This window comes from Rhizophagus irregularis, chromosome 13, assembly GCF_026210795.1.
Source record: "Rhizophagus irregularis chromosome 13, complete sequence".
In the NCBI taxonomy this organism is placed as follows: Eukaryota; Fungi; Glomeromycota; class Glomeromycetes; order Glomerales; family Glomeraceae; genus Rhizophagus; species Rhizophagus irregularis.
The window spans coordinates 3,734,040-3,759,640 of record NC_089441.1 but is presented as its reverse complement, the minus strand read 5'-3'; the positions used below and the strand labels follow the sequence as shown (position 1 = coordinate 3,759,640).

Below are 25,601 nucleotides of genomic sequence, written 5' to 3'. Positions count from 1 at the left end.
GAAAAAAATTTTTTTTTGTTGAATGATTTTGGTTAAGATCATATATATATATATTTTTTTTATGATGTTTAAATCTCCTACTTTGGAAATCGTGTTTTTTTTATTTAAGAACAATGTTTAAAATAAATTAACAAGTTCTCGGAAAAAGCCTTTTTTTTTTTTTTTTTTTTACCATTTTTACCATTTTTGTATTTTTCCTTCACTTTCTCTTTTTAATAATAATGATTTCTTAGAAATTTCTTTTTTTAACGGCCATTAGTAATTCCGTTTTTCTAAAATGAATGCATTTCCTATTGTCAATATAATAATTACATATATATATATATTATATATTATGTATCATGTATGCATGTAAAATTTATTGTTTCACAAATAAATAAAATAAATAATAAATTAATAATTATTGGGAACACCAATCAAAAATCCTATTAACTTAAGATCTAAATATTTAGATTTTATAGGTATAATGTGGAGTAAGTTTACTTAGTTTAGGTCAAAGTATTATTTAAAGTAAGCGATCTCTAACCAAACAATATAAAACTTTTTTAACTAAAATAAGCCAATAGATAATAAATATTTTAATTTAATTAATATCTTTATTCATTCAATCAATCTATAAGAAAAAAAAACGTTACGCGAGAAAAAAAAAACTAGAAAAATATATAAATGGTTAAATAATATGAATAAATAATAATATGAATAATAATAATAATATGATAATTACAACAACAACAACAAAAATGACAAAATTGTCATAACAAAAACAACACGTTTTTGTAAAAGTTTTGTGGGATTAATTTTTTTGAAAAAAAAAAATGAATGTTTCCCAAATAAAACATTGGGCGGGTGTCGGGCGGAAGAATCTATTTCTGTTCAAGTTTTTTTTGTGGCAAAGTTTTTCCAAAATAATAAATTTTTTTTTTTTTGGTGGGAGATCACTTTTTCCATTTCCTCAAAAAATGAGGTTTTTTTTTGATTTTTTATCAACTGATATGCAAAAACATCATAAAAAAAATAAATGAATCAAACTTTATCTAAATGACGTAAATTGGACTCATTTAAAGGTTTAGATAAAAAAAAAAAAGATTTAAGGGGAAAATGTACAAACGCCGCAGTTGATATTGACACAGTTGCCACAAGGTTTTTAAACTTGTTTAGAAAAATTTCATTAATGGACTGCGTTCAAAAGAACATGTCGTGTAAAATTGATAGCATTGGATAAACAATAATGTAAGGGCCACTTTATTTTTAATGGCCCATTCTTTCGTATCACCCAAACTGATTATTATTCTGTATATTCTGTATTAGGTAATGAATTTAAATGTTCACAAGTGGCGCAGTCATTAAGTTAAAAAACTTGTTTATATTCCAGTTTTTTATATTCGGGTTATCCAAAACGCATTTATCTTTTTTAACTGATTTTTTACTTTTTGCTTTAAAAAATTTTTTTCGATCCCGTTAAAAGTTATTTCCTGTTCCACATAAAAAAATAAATATTCAAACAAGAGTACGAGATAAATATTAAGGATAAGAAATGAACAAATTACATTTCATTCCGATTTGATTTCATCCCGATCTCTTTTGTAATTTGAAAAAAAATTTTATTTATTTTATTTATTTTTATTTTTATTTTATTTTATTTTTTTGATCTAATTAGAAATTTTTTTTTTTTCATATTTTCCTTTATTCGAAAAACAAGAAAAATAACGGAGTAATAATTTTACATTAAGGTGTGCTATTTTTTTTTTTCTTGTGCGTGTGATAATCATGAGATCTTGTCAAAAAAATTTCTGACATGTGATAATAATATTAGTGGGTCATTGTTTGGTCACGTATATACATAATGAAAAACTAATGCACAATAAAGCAAAACCACGCATTTCTTTAAAATTTGATCATAATTTCACGAGATTTACCCTGCAAGAAGAGGGGTCAAATAATTTATCGTACAAATTAAATGTGTTATTTATGTATTACAATTTTTATATAATAAAATTAAAGTTACTTTATTTACTTTTTTTTTTTACTTTTTTTTTTTGATTGATTTTATATCAAAAAAAAAATCTATGTACAAAAATTGTCCACAAAAAAAAAAATTTTTAATTCGGGAATAATTATTTTTGGGGGGGAAAGGGGGGGAATGGGGGGAATGAGGAATGTGAGGGAGGAGATGTGAAAGATATACGATCTGTGTGATGGAAGTTGTAAATACTATTTTTTTTTTTAGACAATAAAATTATTCAGAAATTAAGTGAAAAAAACCATACATCTTTCTATATTATTACCTTCTATCCAAGAAAAAGAAAAAAAAATGAAATGAAATGAAAAATGGAATGAAATGATTTTTTTACTATTATTATTAATGTACTAAATTAAAAATATATATATATTTTTTTTTTATTAATTAAATATTAAGATTCTTCCTTAATACTATGACTGATAGAAGTACCCGCACTTTGAAATTCAGTTTTCATTTTTCGTATCTCACGATATGAAGGTGAATCTTTGTAAGCGATTCCTGCCTTCATTGCAGCTGCTAATCCTGTAAAGAGAGCATTTCCAACTTTTTCATGAACGTTATATTGTTGATCAATCTCTAATGCCAAATTAATTCCAGTTCTTGATATTTCCCATGCTTTATCTTGAAGTCCGTAAGTTTCATCAATTTTTTGAATTTTCTTCATGGTATAATTTACTGTTGCCGATATTGCATCAGGAATTGGTGATTGTTTTAATGCGACAGCAGATGTGATAGCAGCTTGTATAATATTTTCAGATATAGCATTTGTACTAAAAGCTGATTTATATTTTTCGCGTTCGGCAGCTTTGGCAGCTGAGGAAGCATTAGTCGATTCCATGAAATCATCAGTTAATCCTTCTCGATCCATAAAATCTCTTAATTTATTCTTCAACGCGTCCTTTCGAGATTGATTAGAGTGAACTATGGAAGTGAATAAAAAAAATAATTTTTTGTTAAAAAAATTATATATTTATATATTTATATATTTATATTTATATAATAAAATAAAATAAAACTCACTTGGTAAAGCATCTAACATATTTTCGATTGCAGTTAAATAATAATCCATAGCGACATCATGATTTCCTTGATTATCTGCTTGAACAGCAAAAGCAGATAAAGTGATAGCCTCATCAACTTTCTTTCTGTTAATTTTATTTGAAGATTTCTTTTTTCGATGATGATGAGAGGAAGATGCGGAAGAAGGTTTAGAAATAGGTTGAACTGAAACAGAATTTGAGTTACCCATATTTGATACCATTACTCTTTGAGGAGCAGTGGCAGCAATATTTGCAGAAACAGAATTTTGTTGTTGTCTTTGAGTAGTTCTTCTATCTCTAGGACGTTTATTTGAGTGAGTTGGTTGTTGAGGAGCAGTTGGAGCAGTTGGAGCAGTTGGAGTAGTTGTAACAAGATCGTTTGAAGTAGGTTCGATAGAGGTAAGTTTAACTTCTTGTTGAGAAGGTTGTTGAAAAAGACTAAAACCAGTAAACGAGGATGGAAATAGTGGCATGAACAAACTTTTTACATTTTTACTTTGTCCATGATAAAAAGCGGCAGCTGATGGTGTATCAATCATTGTTTATGGATTGATTTATATTAAAAATAAAGTTTTTTTTTTATATATATATATATAGTTTGAAATTGAATGGTGCTACGCTATTGTTTGCAAAAAAAGAAGAAATCTAAACTAAGGAATTTTAAGGAATTTATATATAAAATAAATAATTTTTTTTTTTTTTTTTCAAGATGTATTTTTAAATTACGCAGGATATAAAATATTGCCGGGAAAAATATTTCTCTTTTTCGTTTTTTTTTTGAGAGTACGGGAATTGTAGTAAAAACCGCTACCTATTTATTGTTTTATTTTGGTATGTATATTTGGTATATGTATATTTGGTATGATTGAAATAAAAATGTAAGTATCACATATACAAAAAAAAAAATTTTTTTTTTTTCTTTTTTTTTTTTTTTTGTAAAAATGACATTTATTTTTTTTTTACTTTATATATATATAAATGTATATAATGTATATATATATATGTATGTTTGTATATATATATATATATATTATTTTTATATATATAAATATAATAATTTACAATAAAAATAAATAGTTACATAGTTACAATAAAAAAAATTTGGCGGTTCAAAATATGCGCGTGGAAAAATAAAATAGTCTTACCATATTAAAATTGATGATAACCTACTAAAATTGGACAAGTAAGTAAATTATATTCAAAATAAAATAAATAAATAAAAAAAAAAATCGAAAAAAAAAAAATTTTTATCTTATTTGGCGAAGCAAGGAGAAATTCGGATTTGATGTATGATAATGAAAAAAAAAAAAATTTTTTTTTTTCTTATAAGTTTAATTTTGACAAACAAAATAAAATTTTACAAATTTACACATGAAATTTAACTCAATTTTTACAATAAGAATACAATGAGATGAGGTGATTTATATAACACAAACGTAATAATTAATAAGACGGAATTCACCGACTTTTTTTTTAAACCGAGGAAAGTGAAGAAGAGAGCCCTTGTACTGAATTTTTCTTGTGATGATGATCATGATTAACTAATTTCATTTGATTTTCACCGTTTCGAACATACAAAAAGTAAATACTAAAGTATGGAGTATTATATACATTTTTAATATATTGTAGATAAAAAAGTAAAATCATTAAAAAATCATTCTATATTAGTCCATATATCAATGGGATTTGACTGCGGTATGATGATCATTTTTTTTGGGATAATAATAATAATTATAATAATTATAATAATATAATTTTATAATATTATGATATCATCATATATCACCTCAAATTTCGTTTCGATTGTGTTACGTTGATACATATTCTTATGACACGTCGCGGAAAAAAACAATATTTTAATTATTTATAATTATTATTTTCTTCAAGTTTAAAAAACTTCCAAAATTAGATTTCTTTTTATTTGAAGATTATGTCCAATATTATAATTAATATTCTCTTTTTAATTAATAAAACGGAGAGAATCAATGTGAATATCTTCGTAGATTGACTAAATGCATAAAAAGTTCGGTAAAAGTAATGCAATAATTAACCAAATTTAGATGAGTAAAAGGGTAATCGTAAACAGCATGTAATATTCACGTGTTAATGTTCCTTCAGAATGAACCTCTTGATTCTTGTTACCAATTTTTTTTTTTTCATCAATCCTTTTTAATACATGAAAAAATTATTTATATTAAAAATGTAACATCTTTACATATGTTTACACTAATTGTTTTACTATTTATGTTTCTTCCCCAAATTTTTTTCATTATTTTCATTATCTTTTTATCTTAGATCAAAAATAATTTTTAATTCCTTTTCATATTAAAAAAAAACTCTTTTTCTTTTTTTTCATATGTCAAAAACCTTGTTTGTATTAGTTTTATGTTTGTATTATGATTTTTTTTACCATGTTTGTATTGGTTTTTTTTCCGTGTTTGTATTAGTTATTTTTTAATCCGTGTTTATATTGGTTTCCAAAATTATAAAACATCAATTTTTTTTTTTTAATATTGTTTCGCGTCGATTAGGTAATTCAGTTGTCTGTTAGGTAATTCAGTTTTTTTTTTCCCCAAAAAAATTACAAAATAAGAATGATTTCGTTTTTTGGTGTCAAAGTAACGTGTAACGACACCTGATGTCTTTTAATTTAAAGAATATCATCATTAAAAAACGATTTTTAAAGATTTAATAAAGATTATCAATGTCCCTTTTTTTTTTCAAAAGTTTTAAATGTTTTAGAAATTTCTTAATGGAAACCCATTAAGAAAAAAATGTACAAAAGAAAAAAAAGGAAAAATCTTCCTAAATAACAAGTAATTCTTCTCCTTAAAAAGGTTCCTATGATGATTTTCAACTTAAACGGTATTTTTTTTTATTTAGTAAAAAAATCCCCAACGAATCATTATCAATTTTCATGTGGGAAAAGGGAAAACATATAAAATCACGTGTACATTAGGAGGAGAAACTTTATTAAACCGGTTTAATAAGTGAGAAGAAATTTAATTGATTTGATTATTTTTTATGGTTGCCCTTAACATTACAAATCGCTAATCATTTTTTAATATTTGGAAGTTGTACACATGACAATTGGCACCCCAATTGACATTCCATATATACTATAATATCGGATTTCGTATAATCTAAGAGTGTCATTATGGACAAATGTCTGTTTGTCATGCAGAATCTGATAAATAAAAAAGAGTTAAAGAGTCTGAACGGCTGATCGATGATGATGAAATATATATATTATTCCTTACAATTTCCCCAGAAAATGTCACAAACCATTAAGATCGGGTTTAAAAAAGAAGTAATCATCATTAAAAAGAAGTATCACATGAAATCGATTCACCTAGGATCTCGACCATCCCTAACTTTTGACAGCATTCGTTTCAGGGGTTTATTTATTCATTGATCATTATTTTACGGAGAAATAATTGTAATTTTCATCTTTTTTCTTTGTTTTTTTATGTTTCATATTTGATATGTACGGATTATATATGGGCGAGAATTCTTTAGGGAGGAGTTAACGTTAAAATTTATAATGCGGGCCACAATAGCATAAGGTAATTCGAACCATTTATTCTTAAAATATATTATTAAAATAATACTGAAATGGACAAAATTTAAATAACATTTTGCATGTATTTTTTAAAAACCTGTATATGATACAGTAATTCGTGTAAAAATACAAAATGTTACGTAACGTATAAATTAACGATTCTATAATTTGATTGTGTTAAAAAGTATTCATTTTTCTTCTATTATTCTTTTTCGCGTATAATTCGTATAATTTAATATTTTTTCTTCTATTATTCTTTTTCGCGTATAATTCGTATAATTTTTAATATTTGTAGGTTGTATAATCTAAAAATTTTGAGTTCTTAACATATAAAATTAGCATTTATTAATATCATTATATCATCTAAATATACTGTAACAAATTCTCCAATATATTCTTTTAATATTTCATCCATCAACCTTTGGAATGTTCCTGGTGCATTCTTTAATCCAAATGGTATAACATTATATTCATACAATCCTTGTGAACAGATAAATGCTGTTTTCTCTTTATCTTCTTCTGCCATTTCTACACATTTTTTTCATTCCAAATGTGATTTGTTAATACATTTTTTTCATAAATCTCGAATGCTCGGATGTGAAATATACATACTATTACAACTTTAATTAATTCATTTTCAAAATTCTTTTTTCGTTTTCAAAATTTGAAAATTTTTAGATTCAGATAATTTTCATCAAAGTTTTATAATTTATAATTTTCATTTTTAAAATTATGTCGGTTCTTTATATAATATTAGCTTCAATTCTAGCTCTTTCTGAAGTAAGTGATTATTTTTCTGAATCTCTGATTGTTTTATTAATTGAAATATATACTGTATCTTTGAAATATATACTGTATCTCTATAAAAGAAAATATTTATAATAAAAATATGTTTAAAAATACTCTGCATTTGTATGAAGTTTCCCTGTTAGTTTCTTTGCAAAGGTCTTTTTGCAAAGTACAAAGTTGAAGTAGGATGGTACTTTTAGGAAGCATTATCAGTTGATGTTTGAGGGATTTTAGTAGATGAGGCTTGATGTTTATTACCTTCTTTACTCAGTTTTTCCCTTAAGGGTCACCTAAATTTTTTTTAAAATATATACTTAATTTTATATTATTTATACTTAAAAAAAATATAAAAAATATAAAAAAAATATAACTGAAAATCAAATTTGCCTACTTTACTAATTTTCGTAATTTATTTATTTATTTTATTTCAGAGAGGAGTAACCAATGACGAGTACATAAAAGAAGTAAACAACTATTACTAGTGAATAACTATACAATTAAGAGTGCTGTGGTTAAAAATCCCGTAAACTAGTTACTAATTTTCGTAAAGTTGACAAAATTTATATTTCAGATTTTCGGATTAAATCATATGATTTATTAGAATCTGATTGGTTGGATCTTTGTTTATTTCAATAAATTCCAGATTGATGTTACTTCATGTTTACTTTCAAACCTCTATTTTATTATTTAGACTTCTCTTTCAACCTTTTTTAAAGTTTTCACGTTACTTTAACTTAATAATAAAATTTTCTTTTATTTATAAGAAAAATGACGACAAATCAATATAATTCCATCACTTGTTTTAAATTATCTACAAAAGAAAATGAAATAGACAAAATATTTTATGTTAGATCTAATTGGAAAGTTAACCCTTTCAAAGATCTATTAGGTCGAGACGAAAAAATTATTTGTGATTTATCATTAACTGATTGTAAATCTTTTTGGGCGCGAAATGGTTTGTATTAAATGATTATCGTATTAAATGATTATCATATTTCGTTAATTGACCCGTTAATGACCCGTTTATTTATATATGTATATAGTTACATTATTGGATTTAAAAAATACGAAACCGGATAATATAAGAAATCCTAAAGATTTTTGTGAAGCTACTCAAGCGGCTTTATCAGGAAACGATAAATATGGAAATCAAAAATTATCTTGTAATATTATTGTTAATGAACAACATGCCAAGGTACTAAATTTACAATTTTTTTATCCATTCTGTTTTTAAAATATATTAAGTAATTTTCATTTCTTAATCAACTAGATAACATGGAATTGGTCGATGCAACAAACTGGAAAATCAAAATCTACAATGGTTAGTTGAATTTGAATTACTATTATTATTTATTATTATTATTAACTAAAAAAAAAATAGGAATTACAATTTACACTTGGAAGTATTTCATTAAATCCGGTCTCGCAATTTGAAACTATAAAGATGTGGCAAGAATGGATGGATTTTTTTATTGAAGAAAGAAATCAGCTTTTAGTAAGCAGATTAATTCAAATCAAAATCAAATTATTTAATATTGATTAATCATTTTAATAATAGAAAAGTAAAATCACGTATGAATTACGTGTTAATGATTTGGAGGAAATTAAAGGACAAATGCAAGAAAAAATTGAATCAATAACTGACGAAAAGATACATAATCAAACATTATTAATAGAAAAGGTAATTACAATATGTGTAATATGTGTGAACTCATCAATATGTTTAATTAATATAATGTAATGAATATATTTTTTTCGTATAGTTTAAAAAAGTTATGAATACCAAGAAAAAGAAAGTGAAAAAATTGATGAAAGTATTGAATGCGAATGGTATGTGGGGTTATTTAAATTTATTAAGTAATTAATTATTTATTATAAGGGTTAAAGACGTTCAAACCTTTTGAATATAAGGTTAACACTTCTCCTATAAAATAGGATTTCTTGTAAATTTTAATTTTATTACTTTTTAACAGGTGCCATTATGTCATCAGAATTACAAGCTTCGCATGATGAACATTTAGATGAAAATGAGTTTGAAGAAGAGTTATCGAATGAAAGTGAATCCAGCAAACATGCTAATACTCGTGGTAAATCTTCACGGCCTCTTCCTACTGACGCCTTTTCTCCTTCAAAGAAAACTAAAGTAGATGATGCTTTCGAGTCAAAGAGTACAATTGCAAGTGAATCAACAAATGAAGAAGATCAAGAAGAATTACAAGAAATACAACCACAAAAACGTCCCGAATCTGTTTTAACTAAAACTTTTCGTGGTCAAGTGATTAAATCTAGAAGGTAATAAAAGATTGCTGTCGTTTCGAGTATGTTATTAAACTTTATTTTTATTTATAAATTCGATTCTAATTGATAGGATGGGTCGTAAACCTGTTACAAGATCAAGTAATTCATTAGAAAATATTTTGGTCCCCATTGAGGAGCCAGAACCGTAAGTTATTAATAAATTATTGATTGTCTCTTTTTTTTTTCCTCCTTTTAATATAAATTCATATTTCGCTTCAATTTAGTAGCCCCGAGATCGAAGAAGTTAAAGAAGCAGAAGATTTATTAGATCAAATAGATCAAATGTAAAAATAATAGATTTTATTATGATAAATTTATATTATTTAATTTTAATCGAATAATACCAGCTGAAATATGGAACTTTATTTTATGATTTTGATTAATACAATAAATCTTTTAAATTGCTGTCTTCTATATCTGATTGAAAGTTGAAAATGTTTGATATATTTTATAATTTATACGCCTATAATTTTTACTATCTTTCTGGTATAGTGCGAATTTTATTAATGTTCACACACATACCTTCCTTGACAGTTATGATTATTATTAAAAAAAAAAATGTCCTCTATAATATTATATAAATAAACGGTAAAACAGTTTGGCAAGTTTGCAGATTTGGAATACAATTAAGTAGAAAGTAGAAAGTAGAATTTATAAATTTATAGCAAAAGTTTAACGTCAACTTTTTCATCACTCTCACCCAGTGTCCTCATTAATACGGTGAGACTTTTTATCGTTTTCATTATTATCCTCACGATCATATTTTAATCTTTTAGATTTATTAGATTTATTGCCATTTTCTAACCTTTCTCTACTTTCATTTTCAGATTTGTCTTCAGGTTTTGGTCTTTTAAGTTGTTTAGGTTTATTCGCCTCCTCATCTCTTCTTTTCCATGCTTCCCGAATTGATGCTATTTGTGAGCGTAACTGATAAATTAAAAGAATAATATTAAATATTTTTCTTTTTTTGTAATGTTTAAAACGAAAAAAAAGTACGTGCCTGTTCTTCAGTAATTCCATCCATTATACTCTGCCGTATCTTTTCAACTACACTTTGATGATTACCACGTATTTTATCATGACGAAATCTTAAAAATCTCCAAGGTGCATGTGGATTCATTGTAGGATCATATACTACTTCAACAATTTTTCCTTCATGATTTTTATAATCATGTTTCCAACTAATAACGGTAAATAAAATTTTAACACAATGAAAAAAAAATAGTAAGAATGATATATAAAATTTAAATTACTTACGTCTCATTCCATTCATCATCTGTAACATGCATTTCATCATAATAAGCATGTTCATTATTTGCTATCCATTTATGAAGACAAAATCTTGGTTTATCCTCATCATCTTGAAAATCATAACGTAATAAAAAATCAATAGAATTTTCATTAGGTGGTTTCCATTTTAACATTTTTTCAAAAGTTCCTGTTTTATAACCTGCTATTGATGATGTAAAAATTAAACCATCACTACTATGCCTTAAATTTGGTATGGAATCAAGAACTTTATCTAATCCATAAGAAAATTCCATTTGTTTTAGGTCTATACTTTTTTTTTATATAATTATATATATATACATATACACACATACACATACATACATATATATATATATATTTAAATATAAAAAATAATTAGATGTCATCGTTATACGTATTAAATAAATAATTTAGTAATAATAATAAAGATTATAAACTTACATAAATGGTTGCGTTTGAACAAGTTCCGGTCGTTTTAATAACATATTTTTATAAGGTTTTATAATATTTTCTTTAAGATACTTTTTAAAACAAAAAATATATCAATTAAAATTTGAAAAATTGTAATTATATAATAAAACATCCTTTAATAACTGACTTACACCCAATCTACTAGTAAGGGGTCTATTCATTAAATTTTTTCTATCTATTACTAACAAATCAAAAGTTAAGAGTTTTAAAGTAATCTAAATAAGTAAGAAATAAGTAAAATAAGTAAAAATATTGCAAAAAATTGAAAAAATTGTATAATTTATTATATATTTATATATTATAATTGTAATAATTTTAATTACCTCTCCGTCACTTTCAGTATCATTTACTAATTCACCATCAATCAATGTTTCATGATGAAATTGAGAAAATGTTGGATCATCAGGAATAGGAAAAAATAAACTTGGTACAAATCGATAATAATTCTTGCGATCGATCTGTATTCTTTTACTTAGTAAGTGAATTCTGGCATTTCTATTTTACTTTAATGTGACAGGCTAAACTTGATATTTTTTTTAACAAAAATACTGACCAAAAATACTTGTTGGCCAGAATTATCACATGTAATATAAATTAATATACGTGTTCCATCTGTCTTTTCACAAACAAAATAACTAGAGAAAAGATTTGATTTTTTTTAGTTACTAAGAAACAAACGACTTATAACACTAAATATTACGAACTTTTCATTTTGCAATTCTTGTAAATGCGCGGAATTGAAACTAATTGGTTGTGCTCCTGTTAGAAGAACAAATTTTAATGTGATAATTTCGAAAACATGCGCAGTATGAGCATTACATACCAGGGAAGCTATGTAGAAAAAAAGAAAGATACAGTTGTGTAGTTAGAATAATATGGTCTAAATTTTTAAGGAACATCAAATATATGCGAAAATTTTATACTAAAGAACGATTATGTGACGTGAGATAGCAAAAAAAAAATTCTGGCTGGCTTATTTTCGCACATAATCGCTTGAATAAAAAAAAACTACACCAACTTTGATACGCCGACTAATTCTTTAACTCTTGACCTTAGCTCTTTAAGATATTTAGAATCTACAACTTGTCCTGGGACTTCGGGAGGTGGATTAGACATGGAGAAAATAAATATTAAAGAAAGATTGTTAAGATATGAATATAGAAAAGTCGATACTCGATATATTTATAATTTCTGAACAGATGTCATGATTTTCAAATCCTATTGGGCAACAAAATCCTTTTTACAGTAGTAATTTTCATAAAAGCATAATTGAATTCAGTAAGAGTTGTAAGGCTTGTGTAATTGCCTTTTTAAAACATACATATCTATAAAAAATATGATTACATTTCCGTCATGTCATGCTGAGCATAACCTAAAAAAAATCGGAATAATTTTGAAAACGCGAATCGAAAACGGGAAAAACGTGGAGATGTGACACATATGGCATAGATGACAATTTATATGCATGGCACGGAAGTAACTCTATATTTACGCGTCTTTTTTTTTTTCTTAAAAAAAGAAAAAAAGCCTAATTTCATAATGGTAAATAATTCAATCAACATTCATGAACAAGAAGAGAGTGATAACGAAGAATCAAGTGAAGAATTTTATCAATATCGTTTTGTATCTCAAAACACGGTTGATAAACGCTGGAAGACCTTAAGTACAAAGTCGAGACAACATATTCATGATTTGGTATTGAACTCTATTCCGTAGGTTTGAATTTGAAGCAAAATTATATTCACAATAATATATTTATCAATTATTAATTATTAATCTACGGAAAACGCGTAGTACCGTGCTGAATAACACTCGCGGTACTAAGAGGAAGGCTAATTTGCGAGATTTGTTAGACAAACTTATAACAAAGTAAATCATTTGTTATTATTAATTTTGTACTTTTATATCTATATACAATTATTTATTTACGTTATTTATGTGTATCCTCAAGAATTGACGAAAAATTGGAAACACTTCAAGTTCCGAAAACTTCAAAAACTGTCAATTTTGATTATGACAAACTTCATTCTCAAAATGTAAGTAACTTTTTAATCACAATTATTGATATAAATCCGATAATCCTTTAATTTTTTTTCAATATTATATAGCGATCACTGGAATTGACACTTGCTCAAGAATTAGATCAGATCAGCCAAATGGAAATGCAACTTGAACATGAGAAACAGCAAGTGTTTCTAATTTAGAAATTTTATCATGTTTTTATAATATGCTTTTTTGACTATTTCTTTATTTGAAGGCTTTTGCATGAAGATACGAAGAGTTTGACTAAATTCCGTAGTGACAAGAAAGCCGTGGATAGTCGAAATAAAATGCTTCAACGGAATAAGGTAATAAATAACAATATGCAAAAAAAGGTTCTTTGTATTTGCCCAGAATTGCACATTAATCTTTTCATATTTAGCTTCATCCTTTATTGAAAGAAGAATTGGGAGAAGCGGTTGAAATTGATGAAGAATTAATCAAGAGTCAATTTAAACTATCGAAAAATAAATCATATGATGTAAGTTTACTGATATAGTTGATATAGTTGATGTAGTATGTTTTATCGTACATATTTATTTTAATTGTTTTTTGCGATTATGAAGCCTGAAAAAGATGATCAACTTTGTGAGATTGAAAAATCTCTTTCCTTACACTTACGATCAATCGAAAAGACTACTCAACCAATCGATGATTTAGTATATGAGGTTGAAGAAGCTGGGAAATGTTTATTACAATTAATGAAAAATTCGGGCTTGGAAGATAAATTGATTGATAAAGTTTTTTTGTAGTCGTTTCTTAATAAATAAATAAATAAGACGTCAAAATAAATTTTATTATTATAAGAATAAAGTATGATATACGAGAATATAATTAATATAAAAGTTTAAATTTGAAAAATATACAAGTATATATATATATATATTAATATTATAAAATTTTCCCTAGAAATAAAATCAAGTCTGACATATATTTGAAAACCCTATGTTTCGACATTTTGTGCATCTTCCAAAGCTGAAGAAGCAGTAGCTTGTCTTTTAGCTCGCTCTTCCATTTGTTGTTTCAAGAAATTTTTAGTGCCGGATCTCATTCTTAAAATTCTTAAGATAATTTCACTATTATCTTGATTAGTATTGTTACGTTTTTGAGTTTTTCGCTTTTTAATTGTCCCTAAGTTACGTGAATTAAGCACTGATTTACTCATGCTTGCTGATTTTTTAACCGGTGTTAATGTATTTGTAATTTGATTACTAAGATATTCTTGCATAAGGGTTTCAGTTTCCATATCATAGTAGTATCTTATTTGAAGAATAAGAAGATATTTTTGATTTTCGAGTACTTCATCTTTTGATAACCCGTTCCCGTCAGCATGAAGATAATTATGAAGGAACTATATAACAATAGTAACTTATTAATGAAGCATCTAAGCAAATAATAAAAAAGTAATCGTCTCTTACCTTAAGCCATTTAATTACAGTGTCAACTTCAGTATCATTAAGTGGTTTCATCTCTGAAGGCCGATCAGACAATGGAGGCACCAACAGTTCCTCAATTATAGATTCTATTTCTTTCCATACCTTAGTCATTACCTTTGTGAACACTGCAGGGTGTAAAAAGCTATTGAGTGTCATTAAATTAGTATCAAAATAATCGAAGAGAGGGTCAATCGCTCCTTCAATTTCTAAATCTGATAATTCGACTTTCTTTCCTTTATCAGATGGTTTAAATATGGTAAAACCATTTGAATTGGGTTTCAGAAGTCTGTTAATGACTTCTCTTGATAAACATTGTCTCAAAAATGGAGACATCTATAGAATAAGAAATGATTAGCATTCATTAATTCATAGATAAATAAAAATAAAAACAAGTTCATATTGTACTTACTCTATCAACAATTATTCTTGCCATATCGTCATGTGCACGTTTTAATGTTCTGAACGCTTTTCCAAAATAAAATTGAATATCGTCCTTTTCTCCCTCCATACTTATTCTTAATAAAATTCTGCCATGTGGATCTAAATCTAGCCACACATCATGTGCCAAGAAGTCATTAAAGTAATTGGGATCTAGTCTGATATAAGCTTTCCCGCATACATCATCAGAACCAACTTGGTCTCTGTCCCAAACTGTAACGCCTAACCATCGCATTTTATCCGTTTCTTCAATGGTAATATCGAATGCTTCATCCCAACGTGGATTCAACGTTTCATATATTACACGTGTCTGGGCTAAAGTACTGTTTTTTTCATCCGCAAGTATACAGTATGGATCACTATAGCCATTGGTATCAAGTGCAGGCAAATTTTCTGCTTGAACTATTTTAATTGTATAGAGATATCTGTTAGTTTTTTCCACCTTTTCTGGAACAGGCTGAATGGGATTTGAATCACGAATAACTTGAGCCAAATAGTCAACATCCATCGAAGTATACAGATTATCAAGCTGTTCATGTGCCGCTTCGATATTGTTAATTTTAATGCAAGACTGTTAAGAAATAAATTATAAATGAATTTTGAATGCTATATGGAAATATACAATGAAATCGGGAATGAATGATTGGATAAAACCATTACCTCAGGTTTAATATCAAAAGGGGCGACTTTATCGGTTGCTATAGCAGTTTTCGTTCTTACATACCACGCCGATTGTTTTGTTACTTGTTGTCCTGTTTCTTCTGGTGGAAACGTGTCTTCCTTAAACTTGTCTTCAATGACATTACAATATTGCTCTAAAGCTTTACTGATAGTCTATATAAAAAGAAATTAAGCAAATTTGTTATTACATTTAGTAAAAAATCATCCCGAAATACGTTAACATACCCTAGATAAGCTCGTCATATAACGAGCAGCTTGATACTCGTTTGGCCAATTTAATCGTTTAAGAAAGTCAATGGTTTGGTTAAAAGATGTGAAGAGATCTACTACAGAAGAAGAATGGGTATCTGTAGAACTAACTGCTTGAAACTGTTTGAAATAAAATTTGTTGATTATTATTATAATTTCATGTCTAATAACAAACCATATTTAGTAATTACCGATAACATTTACTTTGTCAACTTTGACGGCAGAAGAAACCCAATCTGGAGTTTTAGCATCCATGGCTTCTAACCATTTACGAACATGAGGTCCAAACCATTCCTGAATATTAAAGGAAAACGTTTCACTGTAAGAGACCAAGATAGGTTAGAAAATATTTTCAAAATTACTTAAACCTTTTAAAAAAAGAAACTTATAATAATAACTAACCCATGACAAATCTCTGCAAAGATTTGTTTAAGAGTAATTACTTCTCTATACAAATCGAAAATGTCTTCAACAGGAATTCCTTCGTCAGGTGTCATTTTGACTTTATTCAAAATTTCAGTTGCTGCGTTTTCCATGTCCGCAGTATAAAGAGGAATTTGTGTTCTCACTACCAAACCAATAACGTCGATTTGGCTACATTATAATAATAGAAAGATGTTATATTTTTTTAAAAAAGAAAAAAAAAAATAATTATTTAATAAATTACGGAAATTTTACAAACTTCATTAAAGGCGTTGGAAATTTAATTCGCAATTTATCTAATTCTTGTTGAAACCATTGAGCAATAGATACTAGAGCATGAACCTCATTAGCAGATTGTGCATAATTCTGGTCTCTCTTTTCCTGATATTTCTTAATGGCCGTTTCCTTTTTTGTATAAAAAAATATTTTTTTTTTTTGATAATAAGCTTTAAAAAATGATTAAAACATAGGGTACATATAAAGGCACTTACAATAACACAAGACCTATGTTCATTGTATAAAGATGATAGAATATTCGCGTATTTTTCTTTGAATAATTCATTTTCGTGAATCATTTGCATCAAAAAAAAATTTAGATCAAAACTTGACGGTTTGATCTTGTAATAGTATGCTAATCCCATTTTCAGATCTCTTAATAAGGAATCATGAATTCCCGAAAATACTTCAATAAGCTCCCTTTTCTGTACACGAAGAAACTCGTATGAAATTTGTTCATAAATTTTAAAATGAATAAAAAAACGGAATTAAAAAATACAAACATCGGAAATTGTCCAAGTATCTATAGGCCGTATCCTAATTGCATCGTGTAATAAATGAAACCCTTCTTTTATATGGTCCAAACTAATCTGAGGTTGTGTTTCAGAATCGAAGCTATCATATCGACTCTTAATATTGTCTAAATATTGCAACCATCTAAACGCAGGTGAGACCCTCCAACGCAATCCACATTCATTAAGTAAATCCAAAGTACTTTTTGAAAGGATTTTAATAGAAGCCTCTTCGTGTGACATGCGTGTTAACTCGTAATTTATACACTTGTATATTAAATACTTGTAATAACCACGAGGATTTGGCGGAATGAAAACAAAAGACTCTCCTTGGCTACTTGACTAAACATGAGATGATAAAATGTTACAAGTAATGTAAAAAATGTATATATACAGAGTACCCATGATGATACACGAACCTCAATAGGTGGATTGAGCGCTTCCTTTGGTTCGTTAGGTTGTAGTGGCTGTTGCGAGTTAGGTGGGGGATATGGTTGATTATATTGTTGATTATATTGTTGATTATATGGTTGATTATATTGTTGATTATACTGTTGATTATATTGTTGATTATATGGTTGATTATATTGTTGATTATATGGTTGATTATATTGTTGATTATATGGTTGATTATATTGTTGATTGTGCGGAGGATTATATTGTTGATTGTGTGGAGGATTATATTGATTATATGGTTGACTATAGGGTGGATATGTTGGTGGTTGCTGTTGTGAATTATAGGAAGGATGTGGTGGTTGCGATTGTGTATATGGATAACCCGATGGATTCTGTGGAGGATATTGTGAATCAGAACGCACCTGACATTCAGTTGAACGTGTTGCTTCATATTGACGGAAAGCATCATTCATAGTTTCAGGATGCATTGACCCTGTAAACGTTTGTCGTCGCGGATTTGATGATAATGATACTCTTTTATCCCCTGACAAAAGTGTCTCACGTACTTCTGTCTTTTTTGAAGCTAAACCTAAGCCTGGATTAAGTGCGATCATTACTTTCATGTTTTCGGAAATTTGTTTTAGCTCAATTGTTTTCCAGTTATTATAAGCTTCATCCGAAGCAAAATCATCTCTACGAGCTGGGAAAGCTGCACCACGATTTACATGATTTATAATGTTCCGAAGGTCTTCTAATGCAGCCTTACATATTAAAAAAATTTATTTATTTCCAACTTCAGAAATAATAAATATAATAATAAAATTTAAGAAACTTACTTGTTCAGTACAATCTTTTCTTAGTAAATTAATATCTTTCTGAATTTGTTGAGGGGAAATATTGAAAATTGCCTGAACTACTTTAACCATTTCCATGTCTTCAACATTCATACTAACCCCATTCGTGGTTGTATGTGGTGTTTTTGGACCACCCGACATTTTTGATTGATACATCTCTAACCGTGCCATCATTTCAGGAGTTACTGAGTAAGCGCATTCTTTTGTTTGAAGACATTCTTTTAATATACCCACAAATATACTAACATGATCTTGAAGTTTAGCTTGCCATGTAATATCTGCAGGCAATTGAGCTTGTTTAAGTTCCTCCTGAGCAATCTTAAGATAGTTTAAAACAAGATCCTCAATTTTAGAATTACTTTCTTTAAATTGCTTACGAAAACCTGGCTGTTGTAAAGCCTGATAAAATAATTTAAGATCCCTCTGTAAATAAGGATCCAAAAAAATTGGGTTTTGATCCCTACCACTTGTAATATCACCAAGTCTATTTCTCAATATTTTAACCAACTCTTTAGGAATTTTATTACTTTTTGTCGACTTTTTTTCATCTTTGAAAATATCATGAAAAGCTGAAAAGTGATCTCTAATAACATACTCGATGGATCTATTTGGATCTTTCCCTGTAACACTGCCTCGCTTTAATGCAGGATCAAGAGTAGGTCTAACAGGGGTAACTGAAGAGGGTATAGCTCTTGCAACTTTTGGCTGTGTTAAATGTGCCAAATACGCGACACGTAAGGCATACTCATATACTGCCTCTTCGGTAACGTTCGTTGAACCAGGTCCCGATAATCTATTTTTTTGCCTTGCTGATGAAGATGGACCAGCTTCTAAGCTACTCATTCTCTCACTAAATTGTAAAGTTAAATAATCTAAGTAGTCCCAGTTAAAAAAAAGATGAAAATATTTTATTATACAAAAATGATAACTATAAAAGGAGAAATAGACAGACAGTTTACAATATTTCGTGTTATTTTTAGAATGCTGCTTGTGTTCAGATACTGATATTACTTTACATAATCTCTAGCTGACATCACGCGGTAGATATATCAGAATAAGGATTTATCTTTGAGCCACTTTTGCAAAAGTTTATAGTTTATACACGGTTTGTTAATTATATATTTGGACAATAATTGATGATCTCTATTATAATAGGTATTGTAACTGTTTCAAATTAATTATCTTACGTAAATGAGCAAGGATTCCAATTCTAAAAATTCCAAAGATTAAAAAATTTATAATACTAATTTTTTATTTTTTATTAAATTACAAGATTATTTAACATTAAATAATAAAATATTTTTAATAAAAAACACTGGCTTAATCAAAACAAATCGAATTGGGCTTACACGTGGTCGGAAGTAAGAATACCTGATATATATTTAAAATTCTATATTTCCTAACCTAGCGTAATATCCATCGTCACCTTTGGGTAAAAGCATTGAAGACAATTCCACGCTTTCAAGATAATGAGTTCCAAAATCAAATCCTATTGAACACAAATTTAATTTATTAATTGAGTAAATAGAACTAAATAATTTAAAATTTTTACCTTTAAAATGTTCATAAACTTCAGGTAAAATGCGTTTAATGACCTCTTTCTTTTTCCCATCATTATGCTTGATTATTGTCTTCCTTCTCAACTTCATAAGTGTCACATGAGGTTTAAATTCTTTTTTTATATCATTGTTTACGAAGCCTTCTCGTTGAAATTTTTCATGAAGAGCATATGTAAGTTTTGTAAAGGCAACCAAATCATCGTTATTCTTTGGTGTAGTATATACTACTCGACCTCCATTAAATACATCTGTTCATATATAATCGAAAATTAATAAAGATTATCGGGACTTTTTTTTATGAAAAAGAATAAAAGGTAGTAAAATATATATAATACCGATTCCTTGGAAATGAAGAGACGGCTTGTAATTTGGACAAGAGTCTTTCATGATCTGGTAAATTATGCTATTAGCAATTCGACATTTAAAATATTGTAATTGTGCGTTAATAAATAAATAAAAATACCTACATCTTTGCTAGTTAATAGACAATTCTTTGCATTTCCGATACTATCTTCATTTCCTAGATGAAGTACAAAGAGCGTAATATGTATCTATATAAATCCACAAAATTATTAATAAGATAAATTAAAATAAAATTGGAATAATATAGTTACCTGTTGAGGATTTATAAGCATTTTGTTATATTCCGGGAATTTTTTAGACACATAATTAAAAAATTCATTAAATTTTTCTTGTATTCCTTTAGAATTAAGACGAACGGATAGAAAATAATTTGGTCTAGTCTTTTTTACTTTGACACTTGACTACAAATAAAAGAAATGGGTAAATACTTTATTTATAAATAAAAATTTTGTTTACGAAACATACTTCATTTTTTGCTAATTTATTTGCTTTTTCAAGAGAACGACTTCTGCGTTTTCGTTTTCTCTTTCTATTTTCTGATGCAAGCTCAGGCTCCGAACCGAGAAAATAATCACTTGAAATGAAGGCCAGAGGATTTTCTTCTTCGGCCGAATTACTATTAATTTGATTGTTATTCTCAGCGGGTTTAGGAATAGACTCTTCCATTTGTCGTAAACTACAATTTGATATTTCTATAATTAAAATATAATTTTTAAAATCTGTAGATGGATGTATCCAATCAAATCTTTAACGAGATTGATAAGATAATAATAAAATATCCTTTAGTAAGACAAAATAAAATTATACGTTGTAGTAATGGGTTTTTGGCGATTACCTAGAATTAACAGTTTATTGGGCTTCCCAATACGTGCGAGGATTCCGTTTACCTTATCTCAAACCTCTCTTTTACATAAGAATTTACAGTTATCTCGTCTTAAAAAGCTAAATTCCCCATATGGAAGTTTTATAACTTCCTCTCGAAATTTTGCGTCGGTCTCGAACCAAGAAGTCGATCCACGACTCACTACTGAACGTATGGTCATTGATACTGATGTTATTATAGTTGGAGCTGGCCCAGCAGGATTATCAGCTGCGATTCGCTTAAAACAATTAGCAAATGTTGAAGGAAAAGAGATTAATGTAATAGTTATAGAGAAAGCTAGTCAATTAGGTATGTAATTTATTAAATTAAGTACCTTAGTATTATTTTATATAATATATACATTTCTGATAATTGACATTTTTGAAGGCGCTCATACGCTTTCCGGTGCGGTTATTGAGCCAAGAGCATTGAACGAACTTTTACCTGATTGGAAAGAACGGGGAGCACCTTTAAATCAACCAGTGCTTAAAGATGATATGAGATTCCTCACAGAGAAATTATCTATCCCTCTTAGACCACTTCCATCACTGATGAGAAACAAAGGCAACTATATTGTTAGTCTGAACAATTTTGTAAAATGGTTAGGAGAACAAGCTGAACAAGTTGGAGTTGACGTTTATGCTGGTTTTGCTGCAAGCGAGGTTAGATCATGATCAACATTATTAAATTATTGAGCTTTCGTTATAGTCGGTTTGAATTTTTATATGATGCATCATTTTAGGTTTTATATAACGAGGATGGTAGTGTACGCGGTATTGCTACAAACGATATGGGCCTTGATAAAGATTTTAAACCAAAAGAAAATTTTGAACGTGGTGTGGAGTTCCAAGCCAAAGTTACTCTATTTGCCGAAGGTTGCCATGGATCGCTTACTAAAACCTTGATAAGAAAATTCAATCTTCGTGAAGGTAAACAACAACAAACATATGCAATTGGCATAAAAGAAGTTTGGGAAGTTGATCCGGCCAAACATGTTCCCGGTTATGTTTTACATGCGGCCGGATGGCCTTTAGACTATAAAACATACGGTGGAGGTTTTATGTATCACATGGAAAATAATATCGTACAAATAGGGTTTATAATTTCTTTAGATTATGAGAATCCATATTTGTATCCATATAAAGAATTCCAGGTAAAATTTTTTTCTTTAAAAAAAAGTTTTTATAACAGTTTGACTAATTCGTTTTCTTAGAAATATAAAACTCACCCATCAATCAGAAAATGTCTTGAAGGAGGAAAAGTTATTTGTTATGGGGCAAGAGCTCTTAATGAGGGAGGATATCAGGTATACTTCATTGAAATCTTTTTGTAGTTTAAATTCAGAATCCTTACAATATACTTTATTTAGTCTATCCCGAAGTTAGTTTTTCCTGGAGGTGCCCTTATTGGCTGTACCGCCGGATTTTTAAATCTTCCTAAAATAAAGGGAACACACAATGCAATGAAATCTGGTATGCTCGCCGCTGAAGCTGCATATGATGCAATTACATCTAATTTACCACATGGACCAATAACACTCACTGCATATGAGGAATCAATTAAGAATTCATGGGTATATGAAGAATTGTATAAAGTGAGAAATTTTAGACCTTCAATAAATACCCCTCTTGGAGTATATGGATTTATCTTATATGCTGGTCTAGAAATGTTGTTTCTGAAAGGAAAAGCTCCATGGACATTTAAACATCGTCATGAAGATTATGCTGTTTTAAAACCAGCAAAGTAATTAATTAACAATTTATTTATTTTTTAATTGAAAAATTTGCTAATTCGTTCTTCATTACAATAGAGAATGTAAACCAATAGAATATCCTAAACCTGATGGTGTTGTTGCATTTGATCTTCTCGAGAGTGTTTCTCGAAGTGGAACATTCCATAAAGAAAATCAACCTGTGCATTTAAGAGTTCGAGATAAAAAGATACCTGTTGAAAGAAATCTGAAAATTTTTGGTGGACCTGAACAAAGATTTTGTCCAGGTATATCAAAATAATTATTCTTTTACTATTGTATAAATGAATCCATAATAATTTTATATTTTGCTTCTTATATTATATGAAAGCCGGTGTGTATGAATTCGTTGACGACGAAAATAACCCAAGCGAAAAGCGCTTACAAATTAATTCACAAAATTGTGTACACTGTAAAACCTGTGATATTAAGGATGTATCTCAGAACATCGATTGGGTAACACCCGAAGGCGGAGATGGTCCAAAATATGAAATGACATAAATTTTACAAATACATCAAATTTTGCGAAAAGAGAACATTAAATACATTAAATGAATTACTTATTTATTCGTTAGCAAAATGATTCGGTTATTGTTTAATAATATATCTTTAAATAAATTAAAGAATCGAATTAAATATATTTATAAAAAGTACGTTTTATTGTTATCAAAGCAAAACAGTAATTATAAACACAAAGAAAAGTATGTTATTGCATTAATTTTCTAAATTTAAGTTCCTCGAATTTATTATATCAGAAAATATTGAAACAAGTTATTTAAGACAAAATAATGAATATATCTTTAATATTATTCAGAGATTCGTAGTAGTTCCGATATAGTAACCGAGTCCGAATTTTGCAAAGAGAGAAAGAAAATCCGATCCATTCGTAGTTCTAATCCCGAAAAAAAAAACTTGAGGAAGATTCCATACTGCATTAAAAAGTCTTTCGATGAGTAACGCATCCCTTGGTAAGTCCAGCAGAATGCCTAATATTTTCTTCCACGCCTAAGAAAAGTTGATCCAGAAAATATGTATCCAGTGTCAAAACATCAAAAGAGCAAAAAAAATTGTCAGCAAGTCTCCTTGTCCATTCCAAAACAAAAAAGCCTCGAAGTCTCCATAACATGCAAAAGTCTCCGGGTTCGATATCATTTATCATTTCCAGTGATCCAGAAAAAAATTTCCAGAAATGAAAATAAAAGGATAAAATAAAATCAACGATTGTAAAGTTCTGGTGACATAAATGTCACCGTCCTAAAACATACCCATATGGACTCGGACTTCTTCTTCCATAATCATTGTAATAAGGGCTCGGACTACGTCTGCTGTAAGGACTCCTCGAGCGATTTCTTCCACTGTAAGAACCACTACCAGAACCTCCGTAAGGTGGAGATCTTGAATAACGTCGATAACGATCATAGTCATCATAATAAGAGCCGCCACGTCCACCGTAGTATGGAGAACGAGCCCGGCCGTATTTAGGAGAAGGACCTCTACGATCGTAATCACCGCCACCCCTGTGGAAAATAGTTTTTAATGAAACAAATATTACAAAAAATTTCTAGAAAATTTATCAAATAATATACCTGCAATATTTTGCCAAATGGCCTAATTCTCCGCATCGAAAGCATCGGCCGCTCCTAACATCCATGCCTTTTTCCCTGGCATCAGGACATTCCCTAGCCCAATGACCTTGTCCGCCACATAAAAAGCAACCACTACCTGGGCCGCCAGACCGACGTGACCATTCAACAGCAATGCGAGCACCATCTAGTTCATATCCATTTAATTGTTTAACTGCATCATCAGCATCACGTGGATCCTATTGATTTTAAGGATCCATTGGTGGAATAATACGTGTTTTAGAGACGTGTAAATTGCAACCAATGTGACAATCCAAACACATACCAAGCTTTCTACATAAGCCATATTAATACTCATTATTATTAACCTCAAACTCAACAAATGCATATCCCATGGGCTTCACATCCACGCTTAATACTTTTCCATATCGTTCGAACTAAAGTTTTATTAAAAGAAAAGACAAAGAAAATAATAAGTAAATATATCGCGATCAAACAGGGAAGATATATTTTATAACAACCAGACGAATATTAAGTTACTTACCAGCTCTTCGAGATCTCGTTTTTCCGTTCTTGAAGAAAGATGACCGATATAAACTAGAAGTTTAAATATTTTTTTTTTTAATAAATTTTAAGAAAATTTTTATTTTACGAAGGTGTAGCAAAATTTTAACTTACGTTTACTTGGTGTAGTCATTTTTAAAAATGATTCGTAGTCTAAGAGGAA

General features: G+C 28.3%; 8 protein-coding genes across 9 annotated transcripts; 3 read left to right on the top strand and 5 right to left on the bottom strand.

Annotated features, from left to right (window-relative positions):
• Positions 1–1,985: 1,985 nt before the first annotated feature.
• On the bottom strand, positions 1,986–4,025 carry OCT59_005412 (uncharacterized protein). Its single transcript, XM_025309509.2, has 2 exons — positions 3,041–4,025; positions 1,986–2,941 (listed from the first exon to the last, which is right to left on the bottom strand). The coding sequence occupies exons 1-2, from the start codon at positions 3,597–3,599 to the stop codon at positions 2,412–2,414; spliced, it is 1,089 nt and encodes a 362-aa protein (XP_025170856.2). The 5' UTR covers positions 3,600–4,025; the 3' UTR covers positions 1,986–2,411.
• A 4,043-nt stretch (positions 4,026–8,068) lies between these two features.
• OCT59_005411 (uncharacterized protein) lies at positions 8,069–10,120 on the top strand. The gene is made up of 9 exons (XM_025320642.2): positions 8,069–8,366; positions 8,455–8,606; positions 8,682–8,732; positions 8,793–8,906; positions 8,970–9,092; positions 9,175–9,241; positions 9,385–9,703; positions 9,780–9,854; positions 9,934–10,120. The coding sequence occupies exons 1-9, from the start codon at positions 8,180–8,182 to the stop codon at positions 9,995–9,997; spliced, it is 1,152 nt and encodes a 383-aa protein (XP_025170855.1). The 5' UTR covers positions 8,069–8,179; the 3' UTR covers positions 9,998–10,120.
• Positions 10,121–10,192: 72 nt separating this feature from the next.
• Positions 10,193–12,568, bottom strand: OCT59_005410 (uncharacterized protein; the record flags this gene model as incomplete). The annotated part of the gene is made up of 10 exons (XM_025320641.2): positions 10,193–10,636; positions 10,710–10,890; positions 10,967–11,269; positions 11,423–11,502; positions 11,584–11,667; positions 11,776–11,910; positions 12,006–12,087; positions 12,157–12,211; positions 12,276–12,283; positions 12,471–12,568. The coding sequence occupies 10 exons, from the start codon at positions 12,566–12,568 to the stop codon at positions 10,406–10,408; spliced, it is 1,257 nt and encodes a 418-aa protein (XP_025170854.1). The 3' UTR covers positions 10,193–10,405.
• Positions 12,569–12,922: 354 nt separating this feature from the next.
• On the top strand, positions 12,923–14,333 carry OCT59_005409 (uncharacterized protein). The gene is made up of 7 exons (XM_025320640.2): positions 12,923–13,164; positions 13,247–13,321; positions 13,404–13,488; positions 13,561–13,637; positions 13,710–13,800; positions 13,875–13,973; positions 14,059–14,333. Exons 1-7 carry the CDS (start codon positions 12,992–12,994, stop codon positions 14,242–14,244), a joined length of 786 nt encoding a protein of 261 aa, XP_025170853.2. The 5' UTR covers positions 12,923–12,991; the 3' UTR covers positions 14,245–14,333.
• Positions 14,252–19,600, bottom strand: OCT59_005408 (uncharacterized protein; the record flags this gene model as incomplete). Its single annotated transcript, XM_066138354.1, has 12 exons — positions 14,252–14,843; positions 14,911–15,261; positions 15,338–15,937; positions 16,027–16,200; positions 16,273–16,416; positions 16,501–16,615; positions 16,699–16,890; positions 16,979–17,124; positions 17,211–17,420; positions 17,499–17,849; positions 17,927–18,664; positions 18,740–19,600. 12 exons carry the CDS (start codon positions 19,598–19,600, stop codon positions 14,436–14,438), a joined length of 4,290 nt encoding a protein of 1,429 aa, XP_065997500.1. The 3' UTR covers positions 14,252–14,435.
• Positions 19,601–19,985: 385 nt separating this feature from the next.
• OCT59_005407 (uncharacterized protein) lies at positions 19,986–21,367 on the bottom strand. Its single transcript, XM_066138353.1, has 6 exons — positions 21,145–21,367; positions 20,931–21,080; positions 20,784–20,867; positions 20,652–20,706; positions 20,310–20,564; positions 19,986–20,246 (listed from the first exon to the last, which is right to left on the bottom strand). Exons 1-6 carry the CDS (start codon positions 21,343–21,345, stop codon positions 20,140–20,142), a joined length of 852 nt encoding a protein of 283 aa, XP_065997499.1. The 5' UTR covers positions 21,346–21,367; the 3' UTR covers positions 19,986–20,139.
• A 115-nt stretch (positions 21,368–21,482) lies between these two features.
• OCT59_005406 (uncharacterized protein) lies at positions 21,483–23,937 on the top strand. The gene is made up of 7 exons (XM_025309510.2): positions 21,483–21,850; positions 21,929–22,203; positions 22,284–22,694; positions 22,755–22,847; positions 22,911–23,284; positions 23,352–23,539; positions 23,623–23,937. The coding sequence occupies exons 1-7, from the start codon at positions 21,496–21,498 to the stop codon at positions 23,790–23,792; spliced, it is 1,866 nt and encodes a 621-aa protein (XP_025170850.1). The 5' UTR covers positions 21,483–21,495; the 3' UTR covers positions 23,793–23,937.
• A 60-nt stretch (positions 23,938–23,997) lies between these two features.
• OCT59_005405 (uncharacterized protein) lies at positions 23,998–25,571 on the bottom strand (the record flags this gene model as incomplete). Of its 2 annotated transcripts, XM_025320638.2 has the most annotated exons (6): positions 23,998–24,296; positions 24,557–24,808; positions 24,878–25,113; positions 25,243–25,311; positions 25,419–25,471; positions 25,553–25,571. In XM_025320638.2, 6 exons carry the CDS (start codon positions 25,569–25,571, stop codon positions 24,278–24,280), a joined length of 648 nt encoding a protein of 215 aa, XP_025170849.1. In that variant the 3' UTR covers positions 23,998–24,277. The 2 variants fall into 2 exon arrangements, with proteins under 2 accessions (XP_025170849.1, XP_065997498.1); XM_066138352.1 differs by lacking the exons at positions 25,243–25,311; positions 25,419–25,471; positions 25,553–25,571 and adding an exon at positions 25,200–25,232.
• Positions 25,572–25,601: the final 30 nt, after the last annotated feature.

Excerpts from the sequence above, each read along its gene's own strand:
- OCT59_005412 (XM_025309509.2), bottom strand. The coding sequence starts at position 3,599 with ATGATTGATACACCATCAGCTGCCGCTTTTTATCATGGACAAAGTAAA. Across the intron at positions 2,942-3,040 it reads TATGTTAGATGCTTTACCAA|TTCACTCTAATCAATCTCGA; the intron begins GTGAGTTTTATT and ends TCACTTCCATAG.
- OCT59_005411 (XM_025320642.2), top strand. The coding sequence starts at position 8,180 with ATGACGACAAATCAATATAATTCCATCACTTGTTTTAAATTATCTACA. Across the intron at positions 8,367-8,454 it reads ATCTTTTTGGGCGCGAAATG|TTACATTATTGGATTTAAAA; the intron begins GTTTGTATTAAA and ends ATATGTATATAG. Across the intron at positions 9,093-9,174 it reads AAACATTATTAATAGAAAAG|TTTAAAAAAGTTATGAATAC; the intron begins GTAATTACAATA and ends TTTTTCGTATAG.
- OCT59_005409 (XM_025320640.2), top strand. The coding sequence starts at position 12,992 with ATGGTAAATAATTCAATCAACATTCATGAACAAGAAGAGAGTGATAAC. Across the intron at positions 13,489-13,560 it reads ACAAACTTCATTCTCAAAAT|CGATCACTGGAATTGACACT; the intron begins GTAAGTAACTTT and ends AATATTATATAG. Across the intron at positions 13,974-14,058 it reads CGAAAAATAAATCATATGAT|CCTGAAAAAGATGATCAACT; the intron begins GTAAGTTTACTG and ends GCGATTATGAAG.
- OCT59_005407 (XM_066138353.1), bottom strand. The coding sequence starts at position 21,345 with ATGGAAGAGTCTATTCCTAAACCCGCTGAGAATAACAATCAAATTAAT. Across the intron at positions 20,565-20,651 it reads TCTTCATTTCCAAGGAATCG|ATGTATTTAATGGAGGTCGA; the intron begins GTATTATATATA and ends ATATATGAACAG. Across the intron at positions 20,247-20,309 it reads AGTTTATGAACATTTTAAAG|GATTTGATTTTGGAACTCAT; the intron begins GTAAAAATTTTA and ends TGTGTTCAATAG.
- OCT59_005406 (XM_025309510.2), top strand. The coding sequence starts at position 21,496 with ATGGGTTTTTGGCGATTACCTAGAATTAACAGTTTATTGGGCTTCCCA. Across the intron at positions 22,204-22,283 it reads CTGGTTTTGCTGCAAGCGAG|GTTTTATATAACGAGGATGG; the intron begins GTTAGATCATGA and ends GCATCATTTTAG. Across the intron at positions 23,540-23,622 it reads TGAACAAAGATTTTGTCCAG|CCGGTGTGTATGAATTCGTT; the intron begins GTATATCAAAAT and ends ATTATATGAAAG.